A 17,730-nucleotide genomic window follows, 5' to 3' on the forward strand; every position below is an offset into this window, starting at 1 on the left:
AAAGCGATGTGTTTGAACTCTCCCCTTCCACTAACAATGCTGTAGAGAGGAGGCAGACCCACACAGAGGCACTCCAGACAGTGCCTAATTCTAATTTGGGGGCTACGTGGGCCCAAAACCATGCTTGTTCCTTCATGCACAAGAGCAGGTGCAAGTACAGTCAGGGCACTGTCTCTTATAGCAAGCAAGAGTCACTCCCAGAAATGTGCTGGGTGTAGGAGTAGTGGATCATCAGGACAGAGCAAGTCTAATTTCATTCTCTGTGAACTGCAAATGCAATTTCTCTTGCTGCATCCTGGGAAAAGTACAGCAGCAAAACTATCCTCCCACGGTGGGTTTACTAAAGCGATTTTTTAAAAATGAATGGAAAGAGAGAAAAAGAAACCTCATGCAGAATAAAACTCCATTACTTGCATATATTTTCAATTATACTGTCTAAAACGGAAGTTCTACTCTGACATCTTAAAAGAATTTAGTTTCTTTCAGCTATCAGTAAAGATTTTTTTAAAAAAGTTCCAGAGGGGTGGGTGGTGTATTGCTACAGAGAAAGCCAAAATAATCACTTTCCCTGTCTTCCCCATCCTCCCACATTTTTCTTTATGGGTTATTCTGCTTTTACTGCCTACATTCTTCACCTGAAGTCAAACCCTCTGTTTATGGCATCACAGTGGTTGCTGTGGAGGCTATTACAATGTACAAAGCCAAAAGTGACGAGTTCAAGTTTGGACTGAGCAGAAGTATCTCATGAAATGTTTCTGAAGGAGTAGGAGATACTCAAGAAAAAAGAAAACAGAGAACATCCACTGAAAACAAATTAATTTCTTCAATGACTGTTTGCCATCAACTTTAATCATCACAACTGTTTCCAGATATATTACTCCAATGGCTGTAGAGACTAAGTGCTGAGCTATACATATGGAAGCGAGCGCACATCGGGAACAGGCAGCGCTAACACAGATGGCAGCAGAGCTCCCAGCCACGCTGCTCATGAGTGCCTGCTGCGATTGCTGTCGTCTTCTGTAGCAAAAACATACGAACAACCAAGTGTGGTAAACACAGACACGCACTGTGCAGTGCTGCTCCGACAATGAGAGTTCCTCATGGCACCCTTCACTCTGCACGTCTCTCTGTGCCAGATTCAAGGCTCTGTAAGTCATGACCAGAGAACACACACTCCTGAAAAAGCTATTAGTTCATTACAATTCCTTCCTCTGCACGGATTGGCTTCACACAGCCTTTCTCATACATAGAGACATTTTAAAAAACAATTGCTGAAGTACAAATGCTAGTTCTCAAGAAACACGTCAACTATTAGAAATGGGAGAAATCCATCTTGGTATTTGCATCACAAAGTCTACCACTGCCACACCTTCACAGTTTTGGTAGCAGATAGAGTTCTTATTTTCTCCCTACTTTAGGAAAATCATAAATGACTTCTATTTACCGAACAAGTTTCTCAATCATTTTTTGCCCCAAGTTTTGACACCTGAAGTATTACCAGGAGTGTAGGCTTCAAGGAAAACCATTGATCAAAGATTTCTGAATCATATCTGTAGTGACAGAAGTTTTTAGCCATCTACTTGTTATAAACCAAACCTGCAAAGAGCAGTGGAACAAAGATAAAATCAGACATCAGATTTAAAGAAAACAAAACAAAAAAAAAACACTAGAGGACAAGACAAAGAAGAGAAACGTTTCAAAAATAAGACATTAATGGTCACAGAGCTCAGTGAAAGGTCTTATTAAAATATTATTAAGCAAAAAAGTGAGTCTCTAAACAACCTCTTAATATGAGTGCATTGAGACTGCTGGTGGGCCAATGTATCTTATTACATGACTGCAGAAGCATTAACAAATTAATTATACCAAATAGCTGAATTAATTAGCATATGTGGGACAATTGCAGCTAATGCCAAAAGTTATAATGTGCGTTGTAAAGAAAAACAGTATTTTTTTTCTATCAGGAAAATATATCACCCGCAAGGTTGCACTACTGCAGGCATACTATGTGGCATGGAGATTTCTTACATAGGACTACTGATGGAAAATTGTGAAATTTACTTGTAGGCTTGTACACAAGAAGATATCAGGACATAAAGATGCAGTGGAGCTGCTGGTTCTCTGTCAAATTCCTTAAGTTAGACACAGGGGACGTCCAGAGAAATCCACCCACCCTGTGGGCAGGGTGTCAAGTAGAACATTAGAACAAGCAGCCTCATTACTGTCCCAAAGCTGGGACCTCATGGAGGATAAAAAATCAAACCCAAATCAAAACAAACCCAAACAGAACAGAACACTAAAGCATACACACCCACACTACCTCTCTTCCCCCATCAAAAAAACACCAAAACAAAAACAAACAAACAAACAAAAAAATCCCAAAACAAAGAGTAAAACATTGTCTTTCAGACTCTTTCCATAATGACCAGAGATTTCTGTGCTACAATGACAGTGGAAAATCTCAGTTACTCAGGCTGCCAAAACCCTTCTCGTCACAAACTCTTACCTGCACTATGCACAGAGCTGAAGGCCCTGACAGCTGGCATACTCCTCTGTATTTCTCAAAAAGTTAACTAAGTTTCTAGGTGAACTCAGATAAGGGGTTGCAAGCTTAGGAATAACTAGAATCTTTTTATTCAGAGCACTATGGATTTAGCACATTATTAGCTTTCCATGGTTTCTTTTCTGGAACACCATAAAATAAGGCAGTTTTCATCATGTTTTGCAAGTGGTACTTCAGATCATCAGTAGCACCACTTAGTCTCTGACTTATTTCTAGGAAGATGCCCATTATCTAGAACTCCCACTTTTCCAAAATTATCAGGCCCTCTTTGGCTTTTGATGTGAAATAGTAACCAGTTGCCAGACTTTGTGCACTCCTTCCCTGGATGTTGTCAAGGATTGAAGAAAGTCCTCAAAAACCTGATCTGATCTCACAGGTGACATAGGGCAGGAAACCGGACTAGAGATGCCCCTTAAGATTCTTCCCACCTGAATCATTCTCTGTATTCCTCAGGTTTCTACTAGATATGCTGAATACAACAAGAAATTACTGGATCTAAATATTTTGGATCTAAAAAAAAACCCAAACAAACAAACCCCCCACCACCACTGAGCATTCATATACATTCAAAATACATCAATAAATAATTTTGTCACTTTCCTCTTTTTATGCTAAGAAAATCATAAAACCAAGTTTGAGTTTGCAGAATACAAAAGCCTTGGGCTAAAAATGTCCATCTGCCATCAAACTGGCATCATGTTGGTGCAGGAATAAGAGGGAAAATAAGCTAGTCAAGGATGCAGTTTCAGCCTAACCCTCCCTGCAATGGAACAACTGCTCAATGCTGCTAAGAACTCTGAAAAACTCTCAGGTGTCACTTAATCATCTCTTCTGTGAGATCATTTGTGTGCTCACTCCCTGGAACAAGTGCCAAAACAGAAGAATTCAGAAAGCCTGAAAAATCAGCTCCCTGATCTGGTGCATACAGCAAGCAGCTACAGCCCACAGGATCAAACCCTTCCAAGATCAGAATCTCACTCCAGTCACTGCAGTTTCTGTAAGGTGATCCTTTTCCCTCCTTTACACTTTCAATATAGTCCTCTCCCAAAAACTAAAGTAATTGAGCTGGGACTAGACATTAAGCTTGGACATCAAAAAACAAAGACTATACACGCAAACAATAACCCTGACAATATTTGTTTCTGTTCTAACCAGATTATTACCACTTCTCAGTGAAAAGTAACAAGAAATCCTCCACAATTGCACAATGAATAAAAACAGTGGTGAATGCTTTTTTGCTTCATTAGAACTTGCCTTTGTAGGCCAAATGCTCGAAGCAATTTAGGCTGCACCCAGCAGTACCATTAACACAAACAACTGACCATCCCTCAGGCAACTTCAGTGTTAACTGAAATCAATACCTGGACTGGGAGCAGTCCTGCCATAGAGGATATACAGAAGTCCAACGTCATCAGGACTGGAAAAGACCATGTTCCCCTAAAACATATATTGTGATCTTTAAAAACCCACTTTCTTCCACTTTTTAAATGCATTTACAGGCTTAAATATATCTTAGAATTCCAAGTAGCTAGAAAGCCAAAAATTCACACCTCTAAGTTAAATAAAAATTGAATATTGTGTTCCCATTCTCTCTAATTCAGGTTTGAATATTGTAAGGAACACATCACTGATGTCAGGAGTTGATTATGAAGATGTTTTATATTTAAAAATGATGCAGAAGTCTTGGAACATTCTGCCCATCCCAGAAGGCAGCATCTTTTCTCTTCTGCAGTCCTGCTGATATGAATGTAACGCAGGGGTCCCTTGATCTCTCTGTGTACAGCTTCTCATTACAGAACCTCCTCTCACTTACCTCCTAAAAAATTTTACTCACACCCACTTCTTGTCTAGCAGCAACCATGACCTCCCACATGAAAGCACAGTGACTATCAGCCAAAGAGATGAAACTGATGAGGACATCTGGTTACACTACATGAATTTACTCAATCCAACTTCTGGAGAAGGAGTATCTCTTCTCAAGCTCCCATTCCTCCCCCTCACTACAAATGCCAGCAGTTTAGACAGCTCTGTAGTTTCAGAGCTTCAGAGAGATAAGTATTGAACAAAATACTGGAATGGTTTGTACAGCAAAGCGCAATGCAGACATTGACAATAACAACTTTTTTCTTGCTTTTTTCCACAGGCTCTTGGACTCATTACCACAAACTACTCAGTTCTACTTTAATTTACCTTCAGGAGAAGGTTCTACCCACTAATTCTTACTCCTCATTTCTACTTTTTGATGCGTTCCACAGGAATATGGCATCAACAACTCAATGCAAATCAGTCATAGAGAGCACACAAAAAATATTCTTATATATCACAGTGCACAAGACAAGACCACAAAGGCATCTTGAAAAAAAAACTTTTATACAGTATTTTGGGCTTATTTATTAAGTATATCCTTCAGTATTTACCTTGCAAATGCAACAAAGAAATAAAGAAAATTATGGTACTACTACATAGTTAAGGCAAATGCTATTTAATGAGTCAAGAAACTGCCAGTGTAATGCCTTTTTAATAAAAGGGCATTTATTTTCAAAATGCTGCCTAAATAGCAACTAGAGTGCTATCTTCAAGCCCACTCTCAAGGCAAGAGGTGCAAATTTGCATTTGCTGGCACAGCCTCCCTGTCCTGTAGCCCCTTCCTTTGAACCATGTCACTCCTCTAAATTATTCAAAGAATGCCATTATAGTTTTGTTTCACTTGCTATTTAATGCTTCAATATTTTAATCAGCACAAATTTAAAATCCATCAACAAAACAGAATGTATCAAAGTGAACCTACAATAACAATATTCCTTGATCAACTGTTACAGGAAATATTACATCCTCTGCACAATGTCATATGCATGAAGACAGAAAATGAAAATGTTGCCTAACAGTTTCATGAGAAAGACAAGTTAAATCCTTAGAGGGTAAAGACATTCCACGTCTGGGAATGGCTTTTGCTTCTACTGCTCAGAACAGCACTGGGAAAAGCCCAAATTCATATGGGAAAGCAGTCAGGAGTTCCAATCAATTATTAAGGCAACATGACAAAACAAATTCAGTGCATAAACAGAGTTTCCAACTGTAGTTAATGGACAAGATGATTCATTGTTTTAACGTGGCAAGGCAAAATGGAAAGACAAAGGCAGAGATGTTAAACTGAATACTAGAACTGGAAACTTCCAGAAGTAAGTATAAAATGCCCCGGAGCCATGGTTACTCAAAATATGAAATATTTTAGAATGTACTGAAATTGGATAGTTTCTATAGTTCTGTAAGAGTAATCAGTTCACCTAGCTTCAGAATCTTCAACAGCAAAAGCCAAATGATCGAGAAAGTGATTATTTCTTTTTTCATTTCTGATCACACCAGGATGATGACTTGAGACTCTCTTTGACAAAAATTACCCAAATAGTCCATTAAAAAAGTCAGAAAATTATATCTGGTTATGAAATGAAAGGGAAGTCTTTGGTTTCTTATCTACATTTCTGTGCAAAAATTAGATTTAAATAAATATCATAAAACTGTACTTGGAGTCTGCTTCTAAGATCTAGAGGGTGGGTTTTTCATTCCATCATAAATTAAAATTTAGAATAATCCAAGGATTTTTAGCTCTGATTACTTATCTCTAATTGAGGAAGTTATAATGCTAGGTTTTATCAGTATCATAAATATCCTCTTCTGTTAACTAGGATATTACCCTTTTTACAGTGAATAAATTTGAAAAACAAAAGAAACAAACAAATAATTTTTAACAAACAAAAAACCAGAAACAACCACAGAAAGAAGTAACAGCTAGCTGGCACTTACATCAAAGGAAAAAGGGAAAGGTTAATCAAGTTAAAATATGTTTGGCAAACCAACCCCTCTGGTTCTCCAGGCCTTACTCATCCATTTGTTTGGAAAGCCATGCCTGCAGAGCAAGATCTGCAGTAACCAGCAACCACACTCCCTTACTGATGAGACCCCAAAAGTGGCTGAGGCACTAGTGTCAGCAGATGTAAATAGAAATAACATCAATGTTCACACATTCTGAACATATAAGCAAGGAAAATATTTCAATATTTAAAATCTACCTGCAGATTATTCCAACTGATCACAGAAAAGATGTTTACTTGCTTCAGGAAGAAAACTTCTATTCCTTTATATTAAGCATATACGTATGTATATGTGTGCGTGTGTGTGTGTGTGTGTGTGTGTATAAATATAAGCTACATTAATTTCAGACATTTACTTTCACAAATGCTACAATAAGGCACATGTAAAAAGTAAGGTGAAAGAAGTACACCTCAAGCAAAACAGAAGATTTGGCTATGACTACCTCAATATGACCAACAACATTATTTCCCAGGAAAAGGAAAAGCCAACAGAAAATACTGAAGCACATTCTTGAGTATTTCAAGAAATGTGCAAAGATGAGAACATCTGAAAGCGGAAAGCTTAAGCACAATTTAATTTCCTTACTGTTGACTGTGGAATTAGTCCAGTCCAGGAGCACCCTGGATGTTTGCACGTGTGCATACAACTAAACATATTGAAGAGCAGAACAGTGAACAGGTTTGTAGAGTTTTTTTATCCGTCTCTCTTCATTCTCCCAGCAGTTCAACACAGTTAGAAGAGACCATATCTCTGCAGCAATAATATGTTGACTTCTACCCTTCCCACACTACAACCTTTCTATTACACCAAACAGACATGGTAACAACAGTTTTTGTCTTATTCTATGACAGCTCTAGACAGGTGAAGACTAAAATTAGTCAGCAGATCCAGGTGAAAAAGCACTCTGTGTTGTTAGAGCTCATACTCATTTATCCAGTCTACCTGGATATAATTCAATATACTGGCAAAAAACCAACTGATTTCATTGTGCTGGCTGAAGCACAGAGGACTTGCACTTGCCAGTCTAAATATGGCACATTTTGTGAGCTCTTAAAAAAAAAAAAAATCTAATAATTGAAAGTAATTGTTTTCTGTCTAAAACTTTACCTATGTGGACACATACACTCCTATACATATATCCAGCACTATTTACTTGTGCTTTTTTCCTCAGTAAGTGTTTTTACTAACTTTCACATAACTTTAAAAGGGATATAAAACATTGCTTTCTCTGCAGAAGTTATTTCTTCTGGTACTAAGTAATTCAAAACTTATTTCTGTTTCATAGTTTTTAGTCAGAATCTTTCCATATCTACTCCTCAAGGGAGGAGGTTTTCTTATACAAATATTTCAAATTTTCTTAAGCAGTACACTAAAATACTACTTTATTTACGTATTTTTCTATATGTTACTTCTTAATATCTTCTGCCTAAAGAGAATCTGTAAGAGAATTCTGGCTGTAGCTGTCAGTTTTCAAGTTCTTTGGAGATTTTACAGGTAAGTTGCCAATGCTAACCCAACATCAAATCATTTAAAAATAGACTTTTTACAAGACTGTTAATATCCATGATCTCAACAGGATCTTGAACTTTTTGTTGGAATCTTGACATGAGTTCATTTTCTGTATAGACACAATGGGTAGAAATGCTAGTTCTCCTTTACATTGCTTTACATGCTTTGAAACCACAAAACCTGTAAAAGAAGAACTTTTACATGCGAGATCATAAGGAAATTTTCATATTTGTATTTTTAAATACTAGAAGAGTATAAAAAAAGTCTTCCTAATTCCTCATGTAAAAGGTGAGAAGAATGTCAACGTTGGAAAATATTTGTAACTTGACTCAGTTAAATGGCAGGTTTGCTCAGCTGCAACTCGAAATGCACCCTGCCAATTTAGACCCTTAAGTGATGCCCAAATAAACATATCTTAATCCAAACGTACACAGAAATATTGTGCATGGTCTTCAGATGGTGTCAATCATAACAGTGCTTTTGAGATCCCCAGAGATATGACACTTTCCACCAAGGCAGGACGGTGCTCCATTGAAATGGTTTGGTAGCAAAAACAAGAGATTAGGAAGAAATATTACTTCCCAAATTTGAAAGTATTTCATAAAGCTCTCTTGTGAACAGTTCCCATCTCCCTTTGATAACTGAATGCATGCAGGTATAAATAAATCAAACCTGTCCGTCTGTTTGCTAGTTAAAAATTGTTGGCAGTTCACATACCACAATTTTACTTTTAGGTATATCTTAGTTATAACCCCTCTAATGCTTCGGCTTAAGCATTTTAAGTAAATTCTCTGTTCCTGCATGATTAATTGATCAATACTGCTTACAAAAGCTGAAATTTACTTAAAAGTCCATTCTTGAAAAAGAGTGTTTCCATAACTTTAAAAATTTTGCAAGCATACTAAAGTAATATCACTTCTTTGGTTAGCACCCCAAATATTTCCCTATAGCACACAATTAGTATTAGGGACATGTAAATTACTCTAATTTCATTTTTACCTTACATTTGGAACTGTCAAATGTTAGTAAATGGTCTAGTAACTAAGTCTAGTTCACTTTGCAAAGGCAATATAATAGAGTACTTATTTTTAAATTACAGTTAAAATCTAATTGAGATGCAAAGTGTATGGGCTTCAATGTAATTCAGTGTTCTGTGTTGTTGCAGCAATTACTTAAATGTGAATTCAGTGTCATATGATACTTTGGAAAACATTTATAAGAAGCAATCCTGATAGACTAAAGCATACCACATACCACATTAGAACCAAGTTATTTTATAACTGTGTAATTTAACTAATTCGGGGTAGAGTTATTACGATAATATATTAATCATAGCAGCATATTCAGGATTATAAACTTTGCCACAACTGCACAGGTGAATCAGCCAAATGTTTTCAGTTTGGCCCGACACCTCACACTACAAAGTCTGTGGATTCAATTCTGGCTCTTCTTAGGTCAGTGGCAAAATTCCCACTGAATTCACAGTATCCAGAATTTTGGTCTATGTGCCTAGCTACTGTGTAATACTCACATATAACAGGTATACAACTTAAAGGAATCCTATTAACATGTGAGTCACTACTACCAGCATTGCACCCAGAATTAATAGGACAAATACTTATAACTATTTTTAAACAACTCCTTCTCTAAACGGATAACACTTTCTTTACCCCACAGAATTTATTTGAGAGGGTTTTTGACATCCACTGACAAAAATCTTTGCTCTGACTTTCAGTCTGCCTCCTCTTCTGGCTTGTGAAAGGGGCACAAAGAAGCAAAATGCAAACGAAGACGTTGCTGCAAAAGCACTCCAGCTCAGAAATATCCAGGTGACAGTCAATGGAAGAAACACTGAGGTTTTTTTCATTTCAGACCTGCATTTGAGTCTATTACTTTCTTAGCAAGCATTTTCTCAAAATGCCAACACCTGAAGTGCCAGGCTCCCCATCATCTCAACATCTTTGTCATGAAGATTATTGAACGTGCAACAGCAACCTCTGGACTTGTAAAGAGTACAAATTACGCCTTCAGCCAAATTAGTTTCTCAGGAAAAGACACAAAGTTACTTTGGGGACTAACAAAACAACAAACAAACGCAAATTGATGCAGAACTGGAGCACAACTTAAGATGTTACTTTACCCTTGAAGGATTAGGTCAGAGACTTCTGCAAACCCACTCACCCGAATAGTGGATTTAAAACCCAAAGGGGAACACACAGCTAGAACAAATTCTAGTGAGATTTCCAGACACTGCAACCAGATCCACAAACAGTTGGGTTTGTTCCTCAAAGCAGAGAACGGTGACAGCCAAGCAGTACAGTAAGGAAACCGCACATGACAGATTTGGCTCTGGGTGAACTGCATTCAGTGTTTAGCACACAAGGGTCATGAACCTCAACACTTGTTTTCAATAGCTCGTGGAACATCACTCCGTTCTATGTCTTCAGAGTCAGGACCTGATCCTGGGAGAACTATCTGTGTGCTGTTTAGCCTTCAAAGAGAGCATCTGCCTCCCCGGACAAGTAAGGGAGGAGGAGACAACAGCACACAGGGCAATGTTTTCAACAGTGCTTTCGGGGCATTAAGATCGTGAAAGCCAAAAGAGAATTCGGGGACTCTTCTCAGATTCACTGGCGTTTGCCAGATCGCAAATGCTTTCTGCAAAAATAATCAAAGAAGCCGCTATCAAAGCAAGATGCCAAAACGCGCGCGAACGCTGTTTCGCCTCGGCAAATAAAAGACAGAAGGCACAGCTCGGTGGAATTTGGGAGCAGGCAGCTCCTCTCCCTCCGCACCCGCTGGAGGGGAGAGGAGAGAAGGATCCCCATGCCCCAGAGGAGCCGAGCGGCTATAACAAGTCGCAGGCAAGTTGGCCCGGAGGCTGCCCCGCGCGGACCTGGGCGCTCCCGTCCCAGCTCGGTGGGCGCCCCGCCGAGCCCCGCCGCGGCCGCCCCCTTACCGTGCCGGGGCTGGGGCTTGGCGCCCGGCGGCTTCTCCTTCCTGCCGCCCGCCGCGCTCCGCATCCGCCAGCACGCCGCCCCCCTGCCCAGCGCGCCGGCCATGCCGCGGGCGCGGCACCGCGATCCCGGCGGCAGCGGGAGCGCGGGGGCGGCGGAGCGCGGGACGCGCTGCCCGGCGGCGGCGGCGGGAGCGGGTGGGAGCGGCGCGGTCCCCGCGGACCCGCCTCCGCCCGGGCCGGCGTCAATCAGAGCGGGCGGGCAGCGCCGCCCCGCGCCCCCCGCCCCGCGGGACCCGTGCCCGCAGCCCCCCGCTCGTACCGTAGGCAGGGACAGCATCGGAGGCGGCGGGGATGGGCTCCTGGGATCGGAAGAATTCCGCGCTAGGGAAATGACAGCCCTCGGCACAAACCTCCTCCTGCCCGCCGGCAAGTCCTCCTACAGCACCTTCCCTGAAAAACATGTGTACGTTACCTCCTGCCATCAAAATCATTGGTTGTGCACACTCCTGACTCCATTCCGATGAGTAACTCAACCTGAGATTCCCACTTCCCACAAGACCATGTGTGCTGAGACAACAGCCTACCTCCCTCCCTTCCTCACCTCCCCTCTTCTTCCTCGCTAGGGTCCGGGGACTCCTCCGGCCATCGAGTTCCTCCCCTGGCTTTGGCGAAGGGCCGCCAAAATTTCTGTAGAAGGATTATTTCAGTGCAAGAAACACAACGCACATAACTTTTGTTTGCAAGCTTAGTAATAAATCCACTTGCACATCAAATTATAGTAGTCACTGCAGCAGCCCTGAAAAGTTATTCCATGGTTGATTTTTAATTTTTCATACACATATAAATTTATATATGTGATCAGCACTTCCACAAAATGTATCCTTCCTTCTATATGGACACTGAAATACAGAGAAAATGTATGCAGAATTTGCACTGATTGAAAGAGGAGGTGGGAGAGAAGAAGAAGAAACTCTTCTTCATGTACCACTATATCCCATCTCTGTTTCCTTGACTTCAAGAAACTTGTGGAGAAAGATAATTAGGATCTGTTACCATAACTTTAAAACTTAATTATTTGGAAACTAACTCAGATCCAGGTTGTGATTTTTAAATTAATATTTCATTTTTAAAGACTCTTCAGCTTGAAACTCAAACAGCCAAGGTGTAAAGGAGGCATAGCTGGCCCACAGCAGCACAGTTGTGTCCTTCAGTTAAAAATTCCCCTCCTTCTTTTCAATGCCAATCTCCCCCGACAGCCCCTGTTAAGGACTCCATCCCAAGCCCTGTCATCCCCCACCGCAGCTGTTCCACCTCACCTGGGAATTCTGGCTCGCAGAGGTGAGTCAGGAGTGGCAGGAGCCTGCCGAAGCTCTTGGTGCTCCAACAGCTGCACCAGGGGTGTTTTCATTAGCGCTGAGAATGATTCATATGAACAAGGATCACTGACCTTGACCTCACATGCACAGATGCACCCTGTGGTGATGAATGTAATAGAATAAACAGTTAGATACAACTGCTTACTCCCTCTTGCAGTGTTGTTCTTGCCCAACTCTATTGCTCTAGAATACAAATAATGACTCATTTGCTTACCCTCATAACATCACATTTAGAAACCTGCTATTCATCTCCGCTTGAAGGGTCTTGAATAAATATACTTCCAAAAGGGCTGATTTAAATCACATGTATTTTTATCACTTGACACTGTTTCTGTTGTTATTGATAAAGACAACACAAGTGGGTGTGTGGTGTATCATGTCACTGCTGAGGAAGTTTTTTATAGCGAATGATCTTTTGTTAAATCTACTTTTATAAGAGTATTTACACAGGGGAGAAGGAAGAAAGAAAAACAAAAGAAAATACATCTGGGGAACTATCTCCTTTTGCTAAGAATAAGAAAACCCTACAGCAATTATTTGGCATGCAAATGAAAAAATAGAGTATAAAAGAGTTTTGTAGAGAACAATATTTTTAATGATGTAAAAATATATTCCATATAAAACAAGGTATCAGTGAGGAGGAAAATCTGCAGTAGCTGTATGCAGATTTAATATTCCAGAACAGCCCTAATAAATAGGGGGGAGGTGGGGGGAAGGAAAGAGAAAAAGAAAAATAAGACTTGTACCAACCTTACATATTTAATTTGTCACTGTAAAAAGAGGTAACTTTGCAGAAACTTCCACAGCAGAAAAAATATATTTGCCACTCTTCCCTGAAAGATTTATTTTTTTATTATCAACAGTAAATATTTTCTCTCTCTTTTTTTTAAGGGAGAGAGGAGTCTTCTTAAATATTATAGTTCAGTGTACTACCTGTGATTTGACAGATCATCCCACTTCATCATTTGCCAACAAAAGAATTGATAATATGAGAAGCCTCTGTTGAAAAGGTGTAGATATAATAAAATGATAATACTGAAGAGCTACTTCTGTGTTTCATACTGTCATTTCTTTGCCATGTCATCATAGGTTTCAAGCTAATTTTTGTTTAGTCTTGTTTATGTTTCCTGCTCATTTACCAATGAAGATGTACAACTGTTTTCATGTATTAACTTGGGGTTGTTTTTCCACTGTCAAATGAGTATTTGGGTGTTGTATCTCTCCATTTAGCATGTTCTTTGCACTTAAGCCAAAAACAGACTGGTGGTTTGAATACATGTTCTAAATTTTGCTTTTGCTGAACAGACTCATTCAGACCTTCACAAATAGGAGCACTGCCATACTTGCTTTTTTGTTTAGGCATCTGTTGTTTTACCTAAGAACATTAAGGAAGCATTTCCAGTCATACCAGTTGTCACTGCTGAAATTATTGTACTTTCTTTGGAAAGGGAAATATACAGTACATGTACTCTCCGAGGATATGACCTCAAATTGGGAAGGCTTCAGCTTAGACCAGGATACCAATTCAGTTCTAATCCAGAATCCTTGGACTCTTCTGTCCCTTCCCACCTTCTAGTCCAATACTTGGTGTCAACATCCTCATAATTTACCATTAGCATGAATTTTCTCTTAGTGTTATTTCTGTTCTGATATTACCTATTTCTCCTAACCTGGTCAAACAGAGAAAAGCTAGTTGAATAGAAAAGCAGTTCACAAAATTACACCGATTCCTTGCTGGCCACCACTTGACATTCCACATCGTAATCTGTGCCCCTCCAGAACATGCCTTGAGGTTACAAAGCACTACAAGAGATTTTGTACAAACTACACAAAAACTGAATAACAATGAGCACATCTTATGTTTTTCTTTTTTAAAATTTTTTTACTGCACTAACTTACCTGTCTGCAGCTGCCCTATTCTGCTGTGTGCAGGTGCAGAGCTGCAGCAAAGCAGCTGAACTGGCATTCATTCCCCGGCTTGCTCTCTCAGAGCAACCTCAGCTGTTTTCATGCATTGTTTTGTATCATCCGGTGTAGGCTCCTCTTGTGCTTCCTAGGCCTGGAGGAATTGGAAAAACAGCAGGGTGTCTTTGGTTGCACCTACAACACAAGACACAGAACAGGAATTAGGCTGTGGTGGCTCTTGCCTTGACAATAGCGGGTTCATCCCTACCACAACTTTATATTCCTCTGTACAATCTATCTGAGTCTTATTTCTGCCACATGCCAGGGGCAGCTTTGCACCCACAAGTCCAGCAAGGATACTGTGCCTGCACAGAAGGCAGCAGGGGTTCCCACCAGCCCAAAATCATAAGACTGCTTCTGGCCAGAGCTGTCTGAGGCAGACTTTGAGGCCAATGTTAAGCAAGTCATATTTTTGGCTTCTTGAGCTCATAATTATTTCACAAACCTTGGGGTAGGTTTAAAGGGCTAGCTAGAGTCATAAAAAAGAACATGCAATGATGACAGATCTTAGTACTAGAAATCTGACAAAAAAAGACAGCCATTAAAATCACGTTCAATGAAGCAGAAATTGTGATTTATCCTCACATCTACAAAGTAGAATTTTTTGGTTACTTACTCAAAAATTTAAGAACACTTCCTTTTAAGCGTAATATTGTTTCTCCTACTCCTAGAAACTAAGGAAAAAATAGATAACTGGGAAACAATGTCACACTGCAAAGCAACATTTTTGTTCCCTATGCCCTTACCTGTGCTTCTTTTTAGGCATCTCTGTTCCTTCAGCTACTACTTCAAACACCAGAAAAGTTGTTTCCCAGCAAGTGGAAGTGAAGGGATACATTACCAATGGGTAATACAGAGGATCCGATTCATAAACTGCACCTACACTTTTCATGCTGCATAGACTTTGATCCAGTTGACTGCAAAAAGCAATCAAGGATCTGCCCAAAGAATCCGGCTTGCTGGATAGATGCACCAGGTGGAAAAATATGGAAATTTAGAAAACCCACAGGATACAGCTTTGACCTTAGAGCATTTAAGCTACTATTCTAGAAGCTCAAATTTTAAATGACCCTATTACATACTGAATGTCCTGCCTAAAGTCCGTTCTTCCAAACTTTTACACAAATCTGATCAGAGGGACTTACTTGAATCATGGTCCTGTCTCTGAAAGTTCTATTGTTGCAGGACAGACTTGTCTGCATGTTTTTTGTCTTTTCATCCAACATAGAGAAAAACCACAAGATTTGTAATCTCAATTTATCCCAGTATTGATGCATGAGATATTTCATTATTTCACTATGTAACTTATAGCAGGCTGCTGAAACTGCATGTACAAATACATCACTGATACAATGAGCAAACATTTAGAGATAAAAGTGTATATTTCAAGGTACCATAACTTAACAGCTTAGAAATAAACTGGGAGGTTTCTGAATGAAATAAAAGTTGTAAAAGTATAAAGTAAAACTTAATATTTACTGCTTTTTTCAGGTCAGCCATGTTTCAGGTGACTGAAAAATAAATCTTATATAAAAGAAATCTCTGCTTTCAAAGCTATGGAATTATTGCAGGGCTGGCTCTTGATCCCTCATGTTAGCCAATGAAACAGGAGTGCTAGTAAAGAGCTGGAGCAAAAGACAGATAATACTTAGGATGTGCAAGAGGCAGGATCCCAAGAGCACACACTGCTCTCAGGTATTTATTAGGGCTTCTTCTCTGGATACCCTGAGGAATAGGATTTTAAATAAATATAAAGCAAAGTTATGCCCAGGGATCTTTGAGAAAATAATCAGAAGGCCAGTCATAAAAGGCTAAATTCAGCTTTTAATTACCACAGAATTTAAGAAAGAAATAGCTATGGTTAAAAAATCTTAAAGAGATCTTCCTTTCTACTTCTTTCTAAACTGAAACTAAATTCAGTTTAACATCAGTGAATATCACAATAGAATCATCTGTACTAAGCATTTAGTCCTTACAGTTGTGAGCAGAAATGGACATCTCATGTCCTAACTAGAATAAAACCTTTGTCCCGCAGTGGGGAAAAAAAAAAAAAAAAAAAAAAAAAAAAGGCAAGTTCTTTTTCACCTGTCTCCTTCTTAAAGGTTCAGTGAGTCAGACACAGCTTTAGTTTCTATTTGCAGCTCTGTAGGAAACTGAAGAAAACCTATTGCCAGGAGCTGCAAAAGGAACATGCTGAATGAAGCATTACCTCTCCTGGCTGTGCATCTCCCTGCCAACAAGCCACAATATCTGTGGCATCCCTCTGGCATATGGCAGGTTGCAGGAGCTTGTAGGAAACCTCATCCAGGTTTTATGGAACTAGCAGCTGTGAATAGTTCATTTGTTCTTTGCTTCTATGACCATAATTCAGGGTTTCACTCTCTCTTCCATGGGAGTTATGCTTGAAGTTGGTGTCTGGGATTGAGCCCTAACTGCAGTATCCAAAAGTGCATCAAACACAGCCTATGCTACATACAGAGTAGAATTAATGTAACCAAACTCCTACAATACTATAGCCCTAATCACCCATTCAATTCACCACAACTGCATTATATGGCTTTTCTCTGGCTTTAGTCAAAAGCATTGCTTTGGGTAAAGACAACAGAGTAAGACAGATTAGCAAATCTTAAAAATACGTTTTAGGATAATATAAATTGGCCTGAATTTCCCTCTCTACTTCAATAACCACCTAATTCTTGAAAGAATTTCTACATTAATATTTAAATTGTAAATAGATATTGTAAAACTACTTTAACAAAACATTCTCTGCACTGCTCCTATGTAACATCAAAGAAGAATATGGAATGAAAATAAGGAAATTCCTTTGGAATTAGATGTACAGGAGATCCCTGATCATTGGCACTGGTTCTTTCTCCATTGGTTGGTTCCCTGATAGTCAGCATATAACTTTCTAAATTTTTAGTTGCCTTCATCATTCCTCAGGTTTCTTTGGTCCCTAATGGAACCATTTCTGTTCAGAAGTTATCCTCCATTCCTTTTAATTTTGAATTCCAAGAGTATCCAGGGATCTTTTAGAGCTGAGGGGATGGACACAACTCTATCACATTCAGTAGCAGAATTCCATGACATTGTCACTGATGGTCTGACCATCCAACAGAGCGTGCTGACAGGTTCCTAGGTTATTTCAGTAGTACTTCATGACATCTCTGTCTCACTGCTTCCTTCTTCTTTGATGTGCTGTAGAGAGAACTATCATGCCACAATACAATATTTAACCTCCTTGAAACCTATTTGCTCTGAATAATAGAATTTTTGCTACTTTGCTCTTTTGGCCTGCAGAAGAAAAAGCTCAGAGGTGGAAGAATGACTTCTACCTCCCAGGAGACTGACCAATGTGTTCCCCTTTCTCTATGAAAGCTTTTTCTTCATACGCACACCAGATAAACAATCTTATCTTGTAGTCAGAAGCAGATACTGCTAATGTTCACAATTATGATGCGTGCCAGGTCGTGCATGCTGTCTAGTCG

At 39.6% G+C, this 17,730-nt stretch overlaps 1 protein-coding gene across 3 annotated transcripts in view; it reads right to left on the minus strand.

Annotated features, from left to right (window-relative positions):
• Window positions 1-14,258, minus strand: part of ZNF385D (zinc finger protein 385D) — a 436,474-nt gene extending 422,216 nt beyond the window's left edge. Inside the window, exons 1-3 of one of the 3 annotated variants that reach the window (XM_033053704.2) lie at window positions 14,177-14,258; window positions 12,218-12,374; window positions 11,221-11,351 (exon numbers count right to left, since the gene is read on the minus strand). In XM_033053704.2, coding sequence (XP_032909595.1) covers window positions 11,221-11,351; window positions 12,218-12,374; window positions 14,177-14,243 — 355 coding nt within the window. In that variant the 5' untranslated portion in view covers window positions 14,244-14,258. Of the gene's footprint in view, window positions 1-10,901; window positions 11,005-11,220; window positions 11,352-11,373; window positions 11,408-12,217; window positions 12,375-14,176 lie in introns of those variants that run through there. The other 2 variants (XM_033053719.2, XM_033053712.2) reach the window with 2 other exon arrangements.
• Between the last annotated feature and the right edge of the window lie 3,472 nt (window positions 14,259-17,730).

The sequence above is a fragment of the Catharus ustulatus genome, chromosome 1, assembly GCF_009819885.2.
Source record: "Catharus ustulatus isolate bCatUst1 chromosome 1, bCatUst1.pri.v2, whole genome shotgun sequence".
Taxonomy (NCBI): Eukaryota; Metazoa; Chordata; class Aves; order Passeriformes; family Turdidae; genus Catharus; species Catharus ustulatus.